The following is a 23299-nucleotide window of genomic DNA, read 5'->3' as shown; positions in this document are numbered from 1 at the left end:
GTATTTAAGGCACATCGCCGTGCACTTGTCGACAACACAGCTTTGATTGAATTACGGCCTCAGTACAAGCAATGCGATATCGTTGAGTATGTTTGGAGAAACAGGACACAAGAAGGCTCGTCTATACCTAACATTTAAATGCAGCTTTCATAAGACGAACCGATCGCATTCCGATCACGGTTCAGTGCATTTAAACATTAAAATGTGTGTCCTGTGTCAACACTGTCCGGATTTCTATTTTGGGCGCTATATTACAGTTCTTCTCAATTGCTTAGACACCTTTAATGAAACTGGGGTCCACTTGATCTCCATCATAACCTAATGAGTGCAACAGTATTATTTATTCGCAGAACAGTAAATCATTTCTCATTGCTTTCACACACAATGAAAATGCTAAGTGCATTTTAGCAAAACATTAAAACTCCTCTCCACAAAAGAAGCACAACTCAGTTAAGTAAATAATGTCAACCAAATTTAAAACATGGTCACAACTGATACAAATTACTTCCATAATGTGAACCTCTTCTGCATGTGTGCAAAACTTATGTACCCAATTGTTCAATCAGTCCTTATTCATGCATAAAAGATGTCACCTCTGAGTTACTGTTTGCAACAATTAAGAGTCCGAGGACAAAGGAGAGGTAGAGGGGCCCATAGAGGAAGAGGGATTCAGATGGGTGGAGGTGTTTATGATTACAGTCCACATGACCAGATGTTCCTCCTAGACGCAATGAATGCCAGTTGACTGGCAATCACTGCAGAGTTATCAACATGCAGTGTGATGTTGATGAAAACATGTGGCCTGATCGACAAGAACGAATTAACTGAATGTGGTGTACATTGTAGTTGTGTAGCCTTTGTCATTGCTTTGTTCATTTAATGTGTTTAAATATTTATTCTGTGTATATAATGTACAGCATCATCTCATTCGTAAAGGACAAAATGGAAAAAGGTCCAAATTGGGTGGTTCAAGCCCAGAATGCTGACTGGCTGACAGCGTTGGTATATCAGAATGTATACCACAGGTATGACAAAACATTTTTACTGCTCTTTTTACTTTGGTAACTCCGGGTCGTGCTTATACCACAACCCCTCGGGTATTATTGCTTAAATTAATCCTTTTGTTTCTGGACGTGCATGCTCGAGTGACATTATTTCCGTATTGATCATCTCTGAAAAAAATAATTTTAGGTAAAAAGAATACTGCCGATGCTTTGATAATATGTTTACTTGCCTTATGGTGCATACTATAATTATAGTATCAAATGGCAGACATAAAAGAGGATTAACCATGTTATGTCACGCTAAGCGCAACAAGTGAACCCAAGAGCAGACTCAGAAGAGGAGACTGGGATGAGGTAACCAAGTATTGAAACACGGGGGGAAGATTGACTGCAGGCCAGGGGAAGCTCGGGGTTGCTGGAAACCAGGTGTGGAGGCTGAGGCGAGAGGTGTGGTGACAGGGTAAGCAGTTCGAGGGGAATCCAAGGGAGCATAGAGTGAGAATCCAGGACAGAGTAGCAGGACTGACGGGAAGTCGGACTGGAGACAGGGACCAGAGTCAGAGCAGGCAGAACTGTAGCGGAGAGGGAAAACAGCATCAAGGAAAGGGACCACAGGCACAACAAGAATAAACGGCTAGAAACATGGACTGACTGGGCAGAGATTATGATCTGGCAGTGTGGAAGTGGCAGGACTGAGTATTTGTAGAGGTCCGATTATGGAACAGGTTGCAGCTGGTGGGGGATCTGCTCTGACTCCAGCACACCTGTCTCCGCCCACACAATCACACACACACAGAGACGGAGAGGGAGAGAGCACTGGGGGAGTGGCGGCAGGTCAAGGAGACACCAGATGAGCACTAGAGGGAGTGGCAGGCGCAGATGCCCTCTAGTGCTCATCCGGTATCTCCTTGACCTGCCAGATGTTAGGGTATCTTGATAGTTGTAGTTAGTATTTATTGGGCCATTGTATAACGATTGATTAAAATAACTTTTCATTACATGACAAGTTATATGTTTTGATGGAGGTAGTTGATTTTACGTCATGTATTTAAGGCTTTAAGAGTTAATGCAACCGTTGTCAGATTTCAAAAAGCTTTACGGCAAAAGCACAACATTCAATAATCTGAGAACAGCGTTCAGCCAAAAAAGGAAGCCATACAGTTACCCGCCAAATTGTGCAGTCAACAAAACTCATAAATAGTATTATAAATCTTCACTTACCTTTGCTGATCTTTGTCGGAATGCACTCCCACAGGAAATGTTCGTTTTGTTCGGTAATGTCCATCATTTATGTCCAAATAGCTATTTTTGTTAGCGTGTTTGGTAAACAAATCCAAAGTCAGGAAGCGCATTCACTAAAAGCAGACGAAGTGTCAAAAAGTTCCGTAACAGTCAGTAGAAACATGTCAAACGATGTATTGAATCAATCTTTAGACTGTTTAACATAAATCTTCAATAACGTTCCAACCGGAGAATACCATTGACTTCAGATGTGCGAGGGAACAGAGCTCCCTCTAATGTGAATGCGCATGGTCAGGTCATGGTAGACCTGACTAATTCCTGTCTCCTTCGGCCCCACTTCACAGTAGAGGCATCAGACAAGGTTATACAGACTGTTGACATCTAGTGGAAGCCGTAGGAAGTGCAAACAGATCCATATCCCACTGTGTATTCAATAGGGTCTGGGTTGAAAATCGACCAACCTCAGAATTCCCACTTCCTGTTTGGATTTCTTAGGTTTTTGCCTGCCATATGAGTTATGTTACACTCACAGACATCATTCAAACAGTTTAAGAAACTTCAGAGTATTTTCTATCCAATATTAATAATATGCATATATTAGCAACTGGGACTGAGGAGCAGGCAGTTTACTATGGGCACCTCTGGGCACCTTTCATCCAAGCTACTCAATACTGCCACTGCAGCCATAAGTTAATGCATTTTGCATTTGAAATGTGTAATTTTTGCCAATGCGTTTCAGTTTAGTGCTGATTGTTCATTGTTTTGAAAAAGTGAACTCTGTTTGGACAAATGTGCTCAAACAATTGAGAAAACTGTAATGTAGTTCATGACTGGGTGGCTGTTATTTTCATTTTTTAATTTCATAATCTGGAGACAGGCAAAACAACCAACCAATCAGACAACCCATGATGCGAGACAAACTCAGCAGTGCCTGAAGTATACATTGTTAAGATCAAATATAACAATTAGCTATGCATATATGTCCTTTCTTTTTGATGGAGTGAAAGGGAGGTTAGCACATATAAAACATCCTTACTGAATGAGTGTTAATCGTTGTTTAACGCTTCACCTAAAATACACTGCTCAAAAATAAAGGGAACACTTAAACAACACAATGTAACTCCAAGTCAATCACACTTCTGTGAAATCAAACTGTCCACTTAGGAAGCAACACTGATTGACAATAAATTTCACATGCTGTTGTGCAAATGGAATAGACAACAGGTGGAAATTATAGGCAATTAGCAAGACACCCCCAATAAAGGAGTGGTTCTGCAGGTGGTGACCACAGACCACTTCTCAGTTCCTATGCTTCCTGGCTGATGTTTTGGTCACTTTTGAATGCTGGCGGTGCTTTCACTCTAGTGGTAGCATGAGACGGAGTCTACAACCCACACAAGTGGCTCAGGTAGTGCAGCTCATCCAGGATGGCACATCAATGCGAGCTGTGGCAAGAAGGTTTGCTGTGTCTGTCAGCGTAGTGTCCAGAGAATGCAGGCGCTACCAGGAGACAGGCCAGTACATCAGGAGACGTGGAGGGCAACAACCCAGCAGTAGGACCGCTACCTCCGCCTTTGTGCAAGGAGGAGCACTGCCAGAGCCCTGCAAAATGACCTCCAGCAGGCCACAAATGTGCATGTGTCTGCTCAAACGGTCAGAAACAGACTCCATGAGGGTGGTATGAGGGCCCGACATCCACAGGTGGGGGGGTTGTGCTTACAGCCCAACACCGTGCAGGACGTTTGGCATTTGCCAGAGAACACCAAGATTGGCAAATTCGCCACTGGCGCCCTGTGCTCTTCACAGATGTAAGCAGGTTCACACTGAGCACGTGACAGAGTCTGGAGACGCCGTGGAGAACGTTCTGCTGCCTGCAACATCCTCTAGCATGACCGGTTTGGCGGTGGGTCAGTCATGGTGTGGGGTGGCATTTCTTTGGGGGGCCGCACAGCCCTCCATGTGCTCGCCAGAGGTAGCCTGACTGCCATTAGGTACCGAGATGAGATCCTCAGACCCCCTGTGAGACCATATGCTGGTGCGGTTTGCCCTGGGTTCCTCCTAATACAAGACAATGCTAGACCTCATGTGGCTGGAGTGTGTCAGCAGTTCCTGCAAGAGGAAGGCATTGATGCTATGGACTGGCCCACCCGTTCCCCAGACCTGAATCCAATTGATCACATCAGGGACATCATGTCTCGCTCAATCCACCAACGCCACATTGCACCACAGACTGTCCAGGAGTTGGCGGATGCTTTAGTCCAGGTCTGGGAGGAGATCCCTCAGGAGACCCTCCGCCACCTCATCAGGAGCATGCCCAGGCGTTGTAGGGAGGTCATACAGGCACGTGGAGGCAACACACACTACTGAGCCTCATTTTGACTTGTTTTAAGGACATTACATCAAAGTTGGATCAGCCTGTAGTGTGGTTTTCCACTTTAATTTTGAGTGTGACTCCAAATCCAGACCTCCATGGGTTGATAAATTTGATTTCCATTGATAATTTGTGTGATTTTGTTGTCAGCACATTCAACTGTGTAAAGAAAAAAGTATTTAATAAGAATATTTCCTTCAGATCTAGGATGTTTTATTTTTGTGTTCCCTTTATTTTTTTGAGCAGCGTATATAATACCTTTGACTTTTTAAAATTCATTTTAATGTATACAGACTTGTGTAAGACACTATACTGTATCATTTGAAATCAAATCAAATGTGATACACAATCACATATTTAGCAGATGTTATTGCAGGTCTAGCGAAATGCTTTTGAGGCTCTATTATAGAATAGCATATCATTTTCTACTTGATTGCATCACCATTTCAGTTTAATCCATTTTGAATTCAGGCTGTAATGCAACAAAATGTTGAAAAAGTCAAGGGGTGTGAATACGTTCTCAAGGCACTGTAAAATGAAGCATTACTTTTGCATACAGGGTTTCTCACTTTGGATTGGCTTCTAGTAGTTGAGACATGTGCACAAAGTTAGAATTTCCTCATTCTCACACAACTGACTTAGTTAGGGGTAAGTTTCTCAAAACACAGAGGAAGGTGACACACACACCGAAAGGTCTGTACTAATTTCTCATCCTCTGCCTGCTGTAAAAAGCCCAATAAAAATGTTTTACACATTTTTTTTTACTTTTGTATGCTAACCACTCATTCTTTGCGTTTCCTAAAAGCCTTGTAGCTTACGTTTGTCATTTATCTCAACAATCCAGACCTAAGCCACTATCCATTGGTTATTCATGGGTTGTCAAAATAAACAAAGCACCACTTTTGCTATGAGGTTATTGGCATAAAAGCTAGACATGAAGGAAGCTTTATGTTGACATCTGTTCGGTTTTCTGCCTTAACATTGTAATCTGTTAATTTGCCCAGGTGACTAGCCAACCTCTTGATTAAACACCCTCCCAATCAAAATCTTTGTCACTTTAATATCTCCGATAAGGACACATTCTACAAACAATGGCGCTTGATTAAGTTAATTGGTTTTAAGCATATGCTAATAAAACAGACACCTGTTGCACTGTCGCTGATGTTCATTTGTCAAAGCACCAGAAGGCCAGCATCCCGGAGTCGCCTCTTCACTGTGGATGTTTAGACTGGCGTTTTGCAGGTACTATTTAATTAAATGGCCAGTTGAGGAATTGAGGCGTCTGTTTCTCAAACTAGACACTAATGTACTTGTCCACTTGCCCAGTTGTGCATAGGGGCCTCCCACTCCTCTTTCTATTCTGGTTAGAGACAGTTTGTGCTGTTCTGTGAATGGAGTAGTACACAGCGTTGAACAAGATCTTCAGATTCTTGGCAATTTCTCCCATGGAATAGCCTTCATTTCTCAGAAAAATAATAGACTGACGAGTTTCAGAGAAAGTCCTTTGTTTCTGGTCATTTTGAGCCTGTAATCGAACCCACAAATGCTGATGCGCCAGATACACAACTATTTTAAAGAAGGCCAGTTTTATTGCTTCTTTAATCAGCACAAAAGTTTTCAGCTGTGTGAACATAATTGCAAAAGGGTTTTTGAATGATCAATTAGCCTTTTAAAATTATAAACTTGGATTAGCTAACACAACGTGCCATTGGAACACAGGAGTGATGGTTGCTGAGAATGGGCCTCTCCATGCCTATGTAGATATTCCATTTTTTTTTTTTGTCATTTCCAACTACAATAGTCATTTACAACATTAACAATGTCTACACTATTTCTGATCAATATGATGCCATTTTACTGAACAAAACATTTGCTTTTCTTTCAAAAACAAGGACATTATTAAGTGATCCCAAACTTTTGAACGGTAGTGTATATATATTTAAAATAATAAGCCACAATCTATTTGCAATATTAAAGATTATCCACCCCCTAAAAAAAAAAATGTATAAATAAATAATGTAACCTGAAACATGGGGCTAAAGCCTTAAACGTTATTGAGTTATGTGTTAATAAAATTAAGACTACGTTACCCAGCAGGCTATGCGGGGGGACAGGTGGTTGAAGAATGTCTTGCATGGCTGAACAAGGAGTTCTATAGTTGAAGTATCTGTTCATTAAAAGTAGTTACACCTACGCCCCGGTTTGTCACTATACATAGGAGCAAACATAACATTTTGTCCGATTGGTAGTCGCTATGACGAGACAGAGAAAAGGAAGTAGTAACTCCGCAAATTTCCGAGACGAAAATGGAACATTCTACCACAAGTCAAGTGACGTGAGTAGTCGAAGATGCTAGCTTGCAAGAGCGATGGCAACGAGCCGCAGCAGCTAGAGTGACAGCAGCGAGAACGAGGCTATATTGGAATCTGTTGACGAGCAACATACCATATTAAGAGAAATTGACACCACCCGTTTCCCGTCATGGATAGGCTTAGTCCTCCTATGCAGTTAACAGGCAATCTGACAATTGGAAACGTTTCAAGCAGAGATTCAATATCTACCTAGCAGCCAGTGGAGCAGGGGGAGATGACAAATTGAAAGCTTCCATTTTTCTGCATGTTATTGGAGAGGATGCATTGGACATTTACAATAGCTTTCAGCAAGATGAGGCAAACGTGACATTGACTGTACTAATGGCTAAATTTGAGGAGTACTTTGTACCAAGCCAGAACGTCACGTTTGAGAGATACAAGTTTCTCTCAAGATCAAAAACAGGGAGTCAGTTTTGATCCAGTATTTGACCAGGCTGAGATGAACACACTGAGCAACAGTCTGTGGCATACTTGATAATGGACTCAAGGAGAGATTGCTGTGTGAGCAAGATTTAACTTTGGATAAAGCAGTGAATTTTTGTTGAGCAGCTAAAACCACCAGAGCACAAGCTTAAAGAGCTGCGTAGAGATGACGTCAGCACATGCAATAAAAAAGAGAGGAGCAACACACACAATTCCTTACAAAACAAAAACAAGCAAGAGAGAAATCAAAACACTACATGTGGAAAAATGTGATTAATTCACAAGCCAAAAAAATGCCCTGCATATGGCATATCATGCAACTGTGGGAAAAATAGGAGACTGAAAAGGAGGAGACTGAATAATTATTTGTTGATTCCGTGGAAATATGCAATGCAGTAAAGGCTGAATGGATTGTGCCATTGACTGTGAATGAAACTATAATACCATTCAAGCTTGATATTGGAGCTCAGGTTAACCTGTTGTCGCTGGATGACTACAAAACACTGAAAGTGAAGAGCAAAATACACCCAGTGAAAATCAAGGTTACTGGTTATACTGGGGAGAACGTACCAGTCAAAGGAAGCTGCATAGTAACTTTACAGCACAAAGGAAAACAGTTCAAAGCACAGCTGGTGATCGTGGAAAAGAGTGTGCAGCCAATTCTAGGAGTCAATGCATGTTATGACGGCTGCGTGATCCCATGGTGTTTATACTTGCGTACTATTGTTTGTACAGATGAACGTGGTACCTTCAGGTGTTTGGAAATTTCTCCCAAGGATGAAGCAGACTTGTGGAGGTCCACAATCTTTTTCTGAGGTCTTGGCTGATTTCTTTAGATTTTTCCATGATGTCAAGCGAAGAGGCACTGAGTTTGAAGGTAGGCCTTGAAATACATCCACAGGTACACCTCCAATTGACTCAAATGATGTCAATTAGCCTATCAGAAGCTTCTAACGCCATGACATCATTTTCTGGAATTTTCCAAGCTGTTTAAAGGCACAGTCAACTTAGTGTATGTAAACTTCTGACCCACTGGAATTGTGATACAGTGAATTCTAAGTGAAATAATCTGTCTGTAAACAATTGTTGGAAAAATTACTTGTTTCATGCTCAAAGTAGATGTCCTAACCGACTTGCCAAAACTATAGTTTGTTAACAATACATTTGTGGAGTGGTTGAAAAACGAGTTTTAATGACTCCAACCTAAGTGTATGTAAACTTCCGACTTCAACTGTATGTCTCTATAAGAGTGGTATGCAGTGCTTTGGCTGAAGGAAAGATGAGGCAAGGAGAGTGCTGTAGTATCAAATTCAAAGAACATGTGGAGAAATGTGGCGCTATTGTAGTTTTCATACCTCCTGCTGCCATAGCCAATAGATGTGCTGCTGCGTCTGCTCCATACTGCAGCACTGCGGCAGCATACACACATCCACCCCTCTTTTTGTTTGGTTGAACAGAGGATGGATAGAGCAGTATGGCAAGGGACTGAGAGATTCAGAAGATAAAAGACCAATGGAAATATGAAAACATTCCAAATCTACCATGAATAAACTGGAATCAGATTGATGTCAATCAAGGGCAGGGGACATGAAAGAGACATAAAAGTGCACAGATAAATAACATCAGATTCTCCGATTTTTAAATATCTGAAATTGGGGTTTTGTTGTTTTTTTGACACTGAAGGCACTCAAAGCTCTTATGACGCAAAGTGCAGAAAGCTGGAGGAATATCTTGCACTTGATAGTTTGAAGATGGCCCGTTTTCTCCTTTCCTTGCTAGAGACTTCATGTTTTCTGACTCCTTTCTGATTGTGGGACCACCACTGGTCACAGTGGGAGACAGAGTTGGAGACTACTCTGTCAACACCCCTCAAAGGCCACTGTGTCCATAGTAACACAATGTCCAATTCATGGTAATGTTTGCATGTTCACTGTGTTGGATGAGTGAGTTAAGTAAGTGTGTGTGTGTGTGTGTGTGTGTGTGTGTGTGTGTGTGTGTGTGTGTGTGTGTGTGTGTTTTATGCTCTATTACATGTAGGTAAGAAATAGCCATATAAGCGTATATATAGTTCAAAGATTAAGCTCGTCTCAAGCAAATGCCTGTAGATGAGAGAGAGCGAGAGAGAGAGAGAATGCAAATGCTTGTGCGGCACCACAGAGCCAATGGAATAGTCCCAAAAGGCAATTTTTGAAATACGTATTTGACAGCTCTGCAGTGACTCACTATAAGCGATAGACATGTTTGAGTGTGTCTGCTCTTTTACAAGGGCTCTCTATGAGCACTTGTGTCATTATCAGTCCCCCGGCGCCGATTAAGCCCCCCGTATTAATAACGAATGGTCCCAAATAATATTTATTGCCTTGCAAAGGAGCTGTAATTGGAATCACCTAGAGACACTGCAATGACTCACTGTGGAAGACTTCACAGGCCCTCATTACTGTCAACCTTAATGACCTGTTAACAACATCCTTCAGCTAACCTTTAGCCAGGTTATAATCTGGTGCTGGATCAATGCAGACCACTGGAACTCTCCCCCATGCTGATGTAGGTCTGGAATGTCAGGTATTCTGGTGCAGTATAGAACCTGCTTTGTATCGGTGACAACATTAGCCAGGTATCTGTGATTGAGCAAGTATGATTGAGCTACCGGGCAAGAACATTGGCAAATAGGCTAACTATCAGCTGGGAACTGAACGTAAATCAGGGGCCAACCATTCCAACTGGTGGAGAGTGGCTGTATACGTGTCACTGGTAGGAAGTAATCTCACTTTTCTGGTCTCACAGATTTTTACCAGGAAAGGAAATTAAACTCCTGTTGGCTAGCACCTTTGATTATGGGGAGCGCTGGGGATGTAGGCTGTGAGCTGAAACAAAGTTGACTTGTTTGTACACTAAATTAATGTGTACGATAAGGTTTGAGGAAGCACAATATCTAAAATGTCTATGGACATGAAGAAAGATGTACAGTGAGGGAAAAAAGTATTTGATCCCCTGCTGATTTTGTACGTTTGCCCACTGACAAAGAAATGATCAGTCTATAATTTTAATGGTAGGTTTATTTGAACAGTGAGAGACAGAATAACAACAACAAAAATCCAGAAAAACGCATGTCAAAAATGTTATAAATTGATTTGCATTTTAATGAGGGAAATAAGTATTTGACCCCCTCTCAATCAGAAAGATTTCTGGCTCCTAGGTGTCTTTTATACAGGTAACGAGCTGAGGTTAGGAGCACACTCTTAAAGGGAGTGTTCCTAATCTCAGTTTGTTACCTGTATAAAAGACACCTGTCCACAGAAGCAATCAATCAATCAGATTCCAAACTCTCCACCATGGCCAAGACCAAAGAGCTCTCCAAGAATGTCAGGGACAAGATTGTAGACCTACACAAGGCTGGAATGGGCTACAAGACCATCGCCAAGCAGTTTGGTGAGTAGGTGACAACAGTTGGTGCGATTATTCGCAAATGGAAGAAACACAAGAGAACTGTCAATCTCCCTCGGCCTGGGGCTCCATGCAAGATCTCACCTCGTGGAGTTGCAATGATCATGAGAACGGTGAGGAATCAGCCCAGAACTACACGGGAGGATCTTGTCAATGATCTCAAGGCAGCTGGGACCATAGTCACCAAGAAAGCAATTGGTAACACACTACGCCGTGAAGAACTGAAATCCTGCAGCGCCCGCAAGGTCCCCCTGCTCAAGAAAGCACATATACATGCCCGTCTGAAGTTTGCCAATGAACATCTGAATGATTCAGAGGACAACTGGGTGAAAGTGTTGTGGTCAGATGAGACCAAAATGGAGCTCTTTGGCATCAACTCAACTCACCGTGTTTGGAGGAGGAAGAATGCTGCCCATGACCCCAAGAACACCATCCCCACCGTCAAACATGGTGGTGGAAACATTATGCTTTGGGGGTGTTTTTCTGCTAAGGGGACAGGACAACTTCACCGCATCAAAGAGACGATGGACGGGGCCATGTACCGTCAAATCTTGGGTGAGAACCTCCTTCCCTCAGCCAGGGCATTGAAAATGGGTCGTGGATGGGTATTCCAGCATGACAATGACCCAAAACACACGGCCAAGGCAACAAAGGAGTGGCTCAAGAAGAAGCACATTAAGGTCCTGGAGTGGCCTAGCCAGTCTCCAGACCTTAATCCCGTAGAAAATCTGTGGAGGGAGCTGAAGGTTCGAGTTGCCAAACGTCAGCCTCAACCTTAATGACTTGGAGAAGATCTGCAAAGAGGAGTGGGACACAATCCCTCCTGAGATGTGTGCAAACCTGGTGGCCAACTACAAGAAACGTCTGACCTCTGTGATTGCCAACAAGGGTTTTGCCACCAAGTACTAAGTCATGTTTTGCAGAGGGGTCAAATACTTATTTCCCTCATTAAAATGCAAATCAATTTATAACATTTTTGACATGCGTTTTTCTGGATTTTTTTGTTGTTATTCTGTCTCTCACTGTTATAATAAACCTACCATTAAAATTAAAGACTGATCATTTCTTTGTCAGTGGGCAAACGTACAAAATCAGCAGGGGATCAAATGCTTTTTTCCCTCACTGTATATATTACACAGGTGTCACTTTGCATATAAAACATTTAATGCAAAAACGAATTGGCAAACTTTCAAATCAAGTTCTTGGTTTGTAAATCGATCAAATTTTACAAACCAAAATCAAATCTAAAACGTTTATTAATGACGCCCCTGGATCCACAGCCCATGGAATATGCACTCAGAGGGAAGCAAGGAATGGATGGAAATGAACCAAACATGACTGGTCCAATTAAATTACATCCCTAGCTCACCGCAACACCAATCCATAAAACGTACTGCTCTCGCATTGCTTGCTGTCTGTGATTATTTACAAGTTTCCTTTGCACTTTACACAGTCAAATTTTTTAGAATCTAAAAGGAATACACAAGGTCCATGTTTCCCAGTGCAATGAAAATAGATTTACACAGCCCCCGAAGATGAAATATCAATGAGAGATAGGAAGTATTGGATATTAGTCATTGGCATTAAAAATGCTGCCTTTTTACTTACATGGTGTTTAAAATGTCTCATCATTTGATAACCTCTTAACCCCTTGCAAACACGCCCCTACTCAAATAAGCTTGAGAGTGACTATCTGCTCCTGAGAGAGATGACTTCTCCGCAATGTTTCTCTTGGCACAAAACACAATTTCTCATGCAATTAGGAGCTGCTAATGTATCGCTTAACATTTTCACATGAATCAGAGACCACCACTTTATTTTCCACTTAGGGTGTTTATAAAATACCACTAAAATGTGTGGAATGATTTGTCTGTATTTAGAAGCCCTCAGAGCAAATAGGCTTTATTGAAATGATATAATAATAAAAAAGCTGATACAGTGGGCCTATGGGATACATAGGAGATTGTGTTGGATATGGTTTAGGATAGGTCAGTGTGGAACACCATAACACTATTTCATAGACAAACTTTCACGTCTCACACAGGCAGGCACTAGAGAACCTGCATTGCGCTCACCTGGCTCTCTAAGGTCCCACGCTGACTCGGCAGTAGCCTAGTCTGAGGCATTAATTGATGGGTTTTGTCGTCGGCTCTCCATCGTGCTGATGTTGCTTTCACCTTGATCCTTTTTCATTTGGCAGTGGGCCTGCATGGTCTCCGACCGAGAAAAACAACATCCAACCGTCTGCCAACCGTGAGTAGACCTATGTCAACCATATCCAGGGCTTGGCTTGTGCAAGTGATTTGGGTGCTAAATGTGCCAGGTATGTTAAGCAAACTTTATTTACGGTTTGCTGATCAAAGAGAACAACCACAACACTTTTACTCTGGCATTGAAAAACATTTGACTTTTCAAAGTAGGAAAATCATTTGCACATCTGAGTAGGCCTGTTGCAGGTGCGTGGGGATAATTGATAACAAAATAGAAACTCGCACACTGCTCTTAGTAGGTATCACTTCCTTTTATTCAGTTGAATTATTGGCCTTTGTCAGAGCTTTTCTTTTGTTTCTTTTTCAAAAGTAGAAATAGATTAAGTTCTAAGTTTGTTTGCAGTACTGTTACTTATTGTGCAGTTTAATTAGTAGCATAGTATGATTAGGGTAACTTGAAAGTCATTTCAGGTCATTGATGGTTTGACTAGACACAACATTCTAGCTCTCCATTGGTCCCTCTAAGGAAAAAAGGCAATGAATTTATAAAAAAATGAAAATAGCTTTGATGTTGTTTTTCCTAAGGGGTGATGTTTTGGGTCACTAAGAACCCCCTTTAAGCCAATTTTTTTTTGAGCACATTCAATCAGTATGAACAATCAAATGGACCATGACCAGCAGTTCATCATCTGTATTATTCCAAGGTAGGTTGCTCCCATTTTGAAAGGCTATTAATCAAATCAATCATATGGGAAAGCTTGGCTGCAAGTACCAAATGCTTGAAACCAAAAAAATCTTTAAGTATAAGAAAATTATCAGAAATCAAGGTAAGACCCAAGTGCAGACTGTGTGAAGTTACAATGTTTATTGTAACCACAGGGGCAGGCAAACGACAGGTCAAGGCAGGCAGGGGTCGATAATCCAGAGTAGGAGCAAAGGTACAGGATGGCAGGCAGGCTCAAGGTCAGGGACAAGCAGAGTTCAGTAATCCAGAGGGGGAGCAAAGGTACAGAATGGCAAGCAGGGACAAGCAGAGTTCAGTAATCCAGAGGTGGAGCAAAGGTACAGAATGGCAAGCAGGGACAGGCAGAGTTCAGTAATCCAGAGGTGGAGCAAAGGTACAGAATGGCAAGCAGGGACAAGCAGAGTTCAGTAATCCAGAGGGGGAGCAAAGGTACAGAATGGCAAGCAGGGACAGGCAGAGTTCAGTAATCCAGAGGTGGAGCAAAGGTACAGAATGGCAAGCAGGGACAAGCAGAGTTCAGTAATCCAGAGGGGGAGCAAAGGTACAGAATGGCAAGCAGGGACAGGCAGAGTTCAGTAATCCAGAGGTGGAGCAAAGGTACAGAATGGCAAGCAGGGACAAGCAGAGTTCAGTAATCCAGAGGTGGAGCAAAGGTACAGAATGGCAAGCAGGGACAGGCAGAGTTCAGTAATCCAGAGGTGGAGCAAAGGTACAGAATGGCAAGCAGGGACAAGCAGAGTTCAGTAATCCAGAGGTGGAGCAAAGGTACAGAATGGCAAGCAGGGACAGGCAGAGTTCAGTAATCCAGAGGTGGAGCAAAGGTACAGAATGGCAAGCAGGGACAGGCAGAGTTCAGTAATCCAGAGGTGGAGCAAAGGTACAGAATGGCAAGCAGGGACAAGCAGAGTTCAGTAATCCAGAGGTGGAGCAAAGGTACAGAATGGCAAGCAGGGACAGGCAGAGTTCAGTAATCCAGAGGTGGAGCAAAGGTACAGAATGGCAAGCAGGGACAAGCAGAGTTCAGTAATCCAGAGGTGGAGCAAAGGTACAGAATGGCAAGCAGGGACAAGCAGAGTTCAGTAATCCAGAGGTGGAGCAAAGGTACAGAATGGCAAGCAGGGACAAGCAGAGTTCAGTAATCCAGAGGTGGAGCAAAGGTACAGAATGGCAAGCAGGGACATGCAGAGTTCAGTAATCCAGAGGTGGAACAAAGGTACAGAATGGCAAGCAGGGACAAGCAGAGTTCAGTAATCCAGAGGTGGAGCAAAGGTACAGAATGGCAAGCAGGGACAGGCAGAGTTCAGTAATCCAGAGGTGGAGCAAAGGTACAGAATGGCAAGCAGGGACAAGCAGAGTTCAGTAATCCAGAGGTGGAGCAAAGGTACAGAATGGCAGGCAGGCTCAGGGACGGGCAGAGTGGTCAGGGGGGCGGGTACAGGGTCAGGACAGGCAAGGGTCAAAAACCAGTAGGACAAGAAAAGGAGATGCTGGGACAATACAGACGCTGACAGGACGAACGCTGGTAAGCTTGACAAATAAGACGAACTGGCACAGACAGACAGAAAACACAGGTATAAATACCCAGAGGATAAGTGGGGAAGATGGACGACACCTGGAGGGGGTGGAGACAAGCACAAGGACAGGTGAAACAGATCAAGGCGTGACAAAAATTGGAACATAATTATGTTCATATGGTGCATGGGGTTCCAATGGTACATTTGTTATATTAGCACCCCCTTCAGATCAATTTCCCCAAAATGTAAATACAAAATGTAGGAACTCCAGTCAGGGTCTCAACTTACTGTTGCGAGTTAGAATAATAGAATACACATGGTGCAATTTCATAATTTGGTTTTGCATAATCAGTTTTACTCTGTCAGTCACTGGTAGTCAGTCAATTAGTCCATGTCAGCTAATTTATCTTTATTGCTAAGTTAGTTTAGCGGCCAGCTATCTAAACTTGTTATCATGGTCGAATTATCGGCCGGGGGGCCCCCATTGATTTTGTTAGTCAGTCTCACTATTGATACACTGGTGTGTAGTCTAAGTAACATAATACAAAAATCCACATCAAAATCTGTGCGTTTAAGCTAGAGATATGTTTTTTTGCAAGGGCTGTGTCTCAATCCACCACATCCGCCTGTGTCGACCTTCCGCATCAAAGTCGGACACCTCCATCAAAGTTGCCCTTCCCTGTACTAGCCTATAATATGGGAAGAGGGGGCAAGTTAATGTTAATGTCAGTATGAGTCAGCATGACTGATGTTATGATAAAAAAATATATAGAATTAAAAGAAAATTGCATCCACGTGAAAAAGACAAAGAAAATGACTGAAGGACACAAATAGGTTTATTTGGTTTAGGCATTGGAATCTGAGCATGGAAGAAAACAGTAGAGGTACAGACATATTAAAAGCCTTTTAAACAAATACATCACCATATGTAGAGACTAAGCTGTATTATCCCATGTGATAATTCCAAAGGTTTGTATAGAAATGTATGAGTTTAACCCTGAGAAAATAGAATCTAGCAAGACCTCTATTCAGTTGTAACCTACCAGGGGGAAGAGGAGGAAAAATAGGAGCTTTCATATTTCAACTATGTGTGCGAGTAGACAGCAGCCTTAGAATGAATGAGCAAGAGTTGACACACTCTTATGTCTCTTAAAATGTATCGGGCAATTGAGCTCCTGGACACCACCATGGATGACCAGAATACCAATGAGGGTAAAGCAGCAGCACTGTAAGAGTGCCTGAGTGAGTACAATAGTGTGTGAAACTTGTGTATGGGTTTTTTTCTTGAGTGTTATGCACTAAATAGTCTCAAGAAAACATTGTGTCACCAAGATGGCCGACTTGTTCTATTTTACAAGGTTAAGAGATAATGAGCCAGACAGCTCAATTAATTAAACGTCTGTGTGAATATGGTGACAGAAGCACGGCATTCTTGAGTTAATTTATGTAATTCTGTGTCGGGAAATAATTAAATACATCTGTAATGAAGGTTGCTTTTTGTACCACACGGCCTGTGAAATTATCAATACAAACACATGCAGAAAATCAGACAGCTTGGTCTCCGTCTATGGCTACAGCTTTCAAACACATTATGTTAGTCACTTACTTTCTTTTTTGTCCCTGAGACAAGGACATATCCTAGTCTCTAAACAGTGTCATATTACAGTTTCATATTATACACTCACCAGAGGTATGGTTTCAGAAAGCAAAATAAATAAACTTTAAAGCATTGTTTTTTCTCATTGGTCCTAGCAATCAGTTTCTAGTTCTCTACATTTGTTTTAATTTGTTTCTATCTGATGGGCCTTGTGGGCAGATGAGTATCACTTTGTAAGGCTTTGATGCCAAGAAAAACTTGAATTTGTTTAAATGCTCTGTTAGGGTACACGTTATCTTTAAAGTATTATGTTTTCTCACCAAAATCCCACCTTCTTGCCCAAAACCCAACACGTGTCCATGTTTTTCTCTAATTTCTAACAAATTGTTTTACATCATCCTTACATTTCTACAAACCAAAAAATGGGAAATAAGGGGTTACGGTAAAAAAACAAAAAAAAACACATAAAGTCTCAGTTTTGGTAACTTTTCCTGTCTACAGCAGTAAGAACAAAATGTTGAGGATAAATACATTTTTAAAAGAAGAACCAGCAAAGATTTGTATTAATGAGAAATCTAGTTCTGCCGCTAAATGGCTTCAAACTAAAAAGAAAAATAGTTAAAAACATCTCCCAGATCACAACACTTTTTTTTCTTTTGATATCACATTTGTTTCACCCCTTTCAATGATAAAATAAGAAACGAGACCGGGAGTCAAAGTCTTTGTCAGACTTTTATACTGCAGTGTCTTTGCTAAACCTTTAACACTCATTAGGGGTTTGACATGAACCTTGAGGACTGTAGAGCTTTATTAGGAAACCACCTCTTTTGGTCCTTTTCCTTGGAATATGGGAGCCACTGTGGGCCTATACAACAGTTTTTATTTTGTACCAATATACCCTGGTAAAGACTTTAATAACAGTTCAGTTACATGTCAACCAAGTGCGAGTAACAAGCACTTGTCTGATACTTAGACCTAAAATAGTTATGTTCTTTGGTTTATCCCGTTATCTTCTGTTAACAATTTAAAGCTGTTTTAGATGATTCCTGTTGGCATATTTTGCCCTCAAGGTTCACGAACTGTCACAGAGTACACACATATACATACATACTGTCATACATACACGGATGGTCCTGTGCTTTGTTCATGAGTAAATGTCATCAAAGGTAAAGACTATGAATGTTAAAATATGTAAAAGGTATTTGGTCACAATAGTATTTTTCATAAGACAACTAGTTATTTGGCAATTTCAACTCTACTATTAGAAAGAGAAAGTAAGTACTCCTTTTTGTATCAACATAGAACATCTCCTTGAAAATATATCCCATTTTCATTTGGTTACTCTTTAAAGGTTAAAAGTTATATTCAACAAAATGTGATAGTTCCATGTCAAAAGGGGCAAGCCAAGAAATCCATACAAAAGGACTTGCTTCTATTAAACAAGGCTAACTCATATAATGGCAATTAAATCAAAAAGAATGTTTTTGGCTTAGGTTCAGTTAAAGCACTCTTCATACTGGCTACCCCTTAATACAGGAACAACACAAATCTGAAAACAATGGCGTAGTTTATCTCTTAAAAGAAGGTTATGAAGGGAAAAAACGAAACCATTACAAATTGTACATCTTTGGACATCATTCAGCTTGGTTTTCATATAAAAACTTTTTGGGATAGGCTGACGAGGTGTTCTACAGTGGAAACTAGTGCCATGTCCATGCGTTCCAGGTCAGTATCTCCGTTAAACTCCCCGGAAACAACATTTTCAGCCGTCGGCTCAAAGCACCCACAAGTTCCCATGGCAACCGATTTGGCATCTGGAGAGCCAACCAATCAGTATGGCCTAGAACAATCACCGGTTTGGCTTTGGGTCGGAGACCTTTCGAAATTCCATCGGGTTTGTGTGGACAAAACAAGCAAGTGACTTTACCCTTTTTTAAGGATGACCACCTCTTGTTTTTTTGGAGGACTCTATGAAAAAGGCCAGAGCATATCTAATTTCCTTTCATAACGGGGCAAAGGATCGTAGATACATTCTTTCAGGTCCATGTTTTCCATAAGGTACCAACCAATCACAAATACATCTTTGGAGATGGACATTCGCACAACATAGGGGTGTTGTCGCAGGTATGATCACCAAACAATTAAGAAGGCATGCCTGCATCTTGAAGGAAATTGGCGTAAAATTACCAAACCTGTTGGACCTCCTCAGGCTTCGAACCGGACGGAGTTCTGTCTCGGGAGGTCCCTGGTAAGGACAAAGGCTTGTGCTCCTGACAAAGGATGGAGTGGGTTTGGCTAAGGCAAGTGGACAGGGTGTGGGGATGGTAACGCTCAGACACTGCCACAGTTTGGCTCTCCATGGCAGTCATCCAGGTGGGCACCCTGATGCGGGGCGGTGGCGGTGGCTGGCACGGGACTCTGGCATTGGCACAAGAAGTGAGGGGGAAGGGGGGATCAAGGGTATAGGATTTATTTGGGGGTTCTGAGGTAGGCTTGCTCAAGCAGCATCCAGCAGGCTAATGTTAGCCTCAACTGTTACTCGGACAGTCACATCAGACTGAGGTAGTTATCTTTGGAGGTAGATTTTGGTTAGAGTGGTTTGGGTAAAGGTGGGGGAGGGTTGTGGTTGCCTTTTATGGTTCCTCCGGACATTGAGGCTAGTATGGTGATAAAGACGATCAACTCAATAAGGCTATTAGCAAGGCCGCGTCGTCATTTGTGTCTTAAGTATTGCAGAGCTAAGGCTAATTAAAGGCAAACAAAAATTGAATGTTCCCTCTGACAAGAAGTTAGCAGGAATTCTCAGTGGAGTTTAGTACACTTAGTGCAAAGATTTCCTAAGTGGACCGGAACGTATATAGAGATCCTAAAAGGCCCCAGTAAGTCATTATATTTGGCATCAGCTGGGGCCTTATAAGCACAATGCGAATGCATGTACTGTTACCAAGGGGACGTCATTGAAACAGAACATTTTGGTTATATCTGCTCCCCTTGGCAAGATAAGAAAGCCCAACATAATAGGACGGCATCTGTAGGAGGAGGCATTTCTCAAGGCTAGCGTTCTGAATTCACATGTGCATGTACACAGAACCGACTTTGGTTTAAGAGGAGGGAAGGCGAGAGAGTACAGTGAAACATGGAGCCTTTTTTTGTTAGCAGCAGGAGGTTTTTGGGGGATGGATAGAACTATGGCGGACCCCTGGCATCACAGTACACTAGGGTGGCGTGTGGATGGGGATTTAGTTGGGCAGGCGAGGTGGAGTATCCATCAAGAGGCAAACCGTTGGGATGGAGGGTAGGTAAGGGTTGGTAAAGAAGGGTTTGGGGGTTATTGGCCAATGTTAGCCTGTGCCCATGCCAGGCAGACCAAACGAGTGCTGCTCGATGAGGACCTGGCATTGGGCCGGACGCACCGGAGCCCCTCCATGACAGGTGGAGTCATGACTCTGGAAAAGAAAGAAAGACAAAAGACAGTGTCAGTCTAAAATGTATTCCTCCTTTTGTCCACTGGTGATTGCTTCTGCATTGTTGTTGACCAATCATCTTGTTCACAATTTCTACTCCTGGACTTAGTAACATCGATATTGTTCAACACAGCTCTGGGGATCCAAATCAATCAAATAAAAAAATGAAGTGCCACGTTAGCCCCAAAGCTTTTGAAAAACACACTCTAGTCTCTAGAACACCTTGAAGTAATATCCTTTTTGCTTGACGTGGTAACAATGTTTCGTTCAGTTGTAAGAAATCCAGGTTTGATTGACTAGAGCCCTGAGGCTTGTAATCTATCATGGGGTCAGAAATCACAGACGGATGAGATCTAAATCTCAGATCGAATAGTTGGATGAGCTTGTGACAACAGAGAGATGGGAGTGCGAGCATGATAGATTACTTCATCCTGAGATATCAGATGTCCTGAAGGTGTCAACTTTGTTTTAGAAACTGAGTTACAACTGGAGGCCAAACTACTTTGACGTCAATGCATGTGTCCTGGCAACCCATACCCTGCAGCTCTGATGTCATCGATGATTCAATTATAAGACTGCGACATCTATTTAGCCACCTCCTGTCTGTTACAGGGATGAAAATAGCCAATAGAACCGTGGGCAAACAAAACGAATGGCCACATTGCGTGAGAGGTTAGCTTAGTGTTTGCTGTGTAGTGAATGAGTCAGTATGCCAATGTCTCAGCGCACCGGCCCTCCTACCTGAGGCACTAACTCCAGGGTGACTTCTACAGGACGAGTGACCCCCTCTTTGGGGATCCCGTTTTGTCCCAGCTGTCCCCGGTCCTCCCCTCTTGGAACAGACCAGCTGTACTGAGTCCCTTTACTGCAGAACAAACTGGGGACATTAATACATTTCAATATTACATGCATACAAGTCCACTCTAAAAACGACACACACAGCTTCACAAATACAACTAACATGTAATATACCAAAGTTGATGTTCACAATCTCACACTGACAAGATAAATCATAGGTGATCAGGATATATCTCAAGTTTACCTGGCCTTAAAAACCCAATCTGATAATGAAAGTACAGTACTAGAAGCAAAGCAACAGCTAGTGGTTCCCAACAGGTAGAACCTCCTTACCTGTGACGGTATCCAAACATGAGGAAGAGTACACAGAAGATGATGCAGGCCATGCCGATATGAATGCCCACCACTATACCACCCATCGAGCCCTCGCTCTCCTGTCTACAGGTACACTGGTTCTCCCCACCTGCAACCAAGAAACACATGATGAGTACATCCATACATTCATTAGCCCGCACAAATACAGAGTCAGAAACATTATGAGAAAACATATTCTATCATTATGGCAATGCCAAACACAAGTCTAACTAATAGATTCACGCCAAAATAAACTTGAAGCAAAAAGGACAGAAGATTACCAAATAAATAATACTAGAAATAGTGTTTATTATGCAGTACTGACTCGACTCTAATATTTATTGGACACTCACCACTGGTTTTGGCACTGGTGCCTTCTTCTGCCAGTGACACCAGCCTCTTGGAGCAGTCGCTCTCGCCGTTCCCATTATAGGCCACTAGTTTGACTTCATACACCGCGCCGGTTTCTGCAAGAACAAGTCATAAGGCGACAGCGCCACATTATAAAATCCCTTCGACAATTTCGAAGGTCATATTTTTTAAATGGGGAGACATTGAACAAGTTTTATTGACTGCTTGCGCGATATAAGCCAAGCTATTGATTGGGCGATTGAAAGAGATTGAATTTTGGGAGCATGTCATTTTTCACTCTTCCATGGACTGTTCCTTTCCCCTAATGCCTCCCTCCCTAACCCACTTACAACTGTCGTTCCTCTCACTCTGTCATCTCTATCTTGATATCTCCAACATCCTCCCATGTCTCCCTCTTTTAATCTTTCAATATAGATTTAGTCATTGCTACAGTATGAGCAAGCTTATGCTCTGAATGCAATGATGCCAATCAGTAGCTGACACCAACCCAGTAATTTTCCACTAGGTGGCTTTACATTTAACCGTTTTTTTTTTACAGATACAGCAAAACATGTCAGAAAAATATTACTAAAGGAACATTTGAAGATCTCCCTTTCACATTTCTGTGCTCCAGAGGGATATTACGTTTATCTTCCATGCACATGGTAATTAACTCGCTGTCACATGATCATTCAAATATGGGGTAATTGTTATTCTCTGCACCGCTACAACCTTTTAAATCCAGCTCTGGCTTGAAGCTAACCTCGTTGGAAAATCAATATCACATTTCATATGTTACATCTTCTTCAGAATTTTCTGACATTCAGTTATAGGAAAGAAACATGTGGTGGTAGTGCAGGAGTATAGGAGTGATTCAAGGTCCACACATGAAAGCTTGAACCCCAGGTGGGTGGTTAAGAAGACTGCTATGAGGGGAAAGCAATTAAAACTGCTGTCTTTCACCAGGGGTAAATTCAACTTATTTGAATGATGGCAAAGTCTTTAAAAATAATTTTAAATTATAATACTTTTTTATAATTTAATATATTATTATTTTATACCATCAAATATAATAAATGTAATCTTAATAAGAATATAATAATAACTTTAGATAAAATAAAAACAAATTTAAACACCAATATCAAGTTGATTTTAAAGCCCTTGGCATGCTCATGTAATAAAGACTTTCAAACCCTCTAATTACATGCCTGTTTTTTCTACAAGTTTTTTTTTCTGGGCCTATTTATAGTTATTTCTTCACACTCTTATTATGCCAGCCTTATATCATTAGTGTTACAATGACTAATTATTTCCAGTGTCTAAGAGACAAATAAAACCAAACTAATAATACACAGTCTCTGCTGCTGGAGGTGCTATGAGTCTGTCCTTGCATAATGCATTCTCTCTCTC

At 41.9% G+C, this 23299-nt stretch overlaps 1 protein-coding gene and 1 long non-coding RNA gene across 3 annotated transcripts in view; both read right to left on the bottom strand.

The window, feature by feature from the left end:
* Window positions 1–1212: 1212 nt before the first annotated feature.
* Window positions 1213–8255, bottom strand: LOC139558558 (uncharacterized). Its single transcript, XR_011671598.1, has 2 exons — window positions 8161–8255; window positions 1213–1576 (listed from the first exon to the last, which is right to left on the bottom strand). It is a non-coding gene; the product is annotated as an uncharacterized lncRNA (long non-coding RNA).
* Window positions 8256–18811: 10556 nt separating this feature from the next.
* LOC139558557 (immunoglobulin superfamily DCC subclass member 3-like) overlaps window positions 18812–23299 on the bottom strand; it is a 37959-nt gene continuing 33471 nt past the window's right edge. Inside the window, exons 11-14 of one of the 2 annotated variants that reach the window (XM_071373741.1) lie at window positions 21892–22005; window positions 21518–21647; window positions 21128–21263; window positions 18812–20368 (exon numbers count right to left, since the gene is read on the bottom strand). In XM_071373741.1, the coding sequence (XP_071229842.1) occupies window positions 20264–20368; window positions 21128–21263; window positions 21518–21647; window positions 21892–22005 (485 nt within the window). In that variant the 3' untranslated portion in view covers window positions 18812–20263. The remainder of the gene's footprint in view (window positions 20369–21127; window positions 21264–21517; window positions 21648–21891; window positions 22006–23299) is intronic. The other variant, XM_071373742.1, reaches the window with a different exon arrangement.

Source organism: Salvelinus alpinus, chromosome 29 (assembly GCF_045679555.1).
Source record: "Salvelinus alpinus chromosome 29, SLU_Salpinus.1, whole genome shotgun sequence".
Classification (NCBI taxonomy): domain Eukaryota; kingdom Metazoa; phylum Chordata; class Actinopteri; order Salmoniformes; family Salmonidae; genus Salvelinus; species Salvelinus alpinus.
Note: the sequence above shows the minus strand (reverse complement) of the source record. Positions and strands in the feature narration are given on the sequence as shown.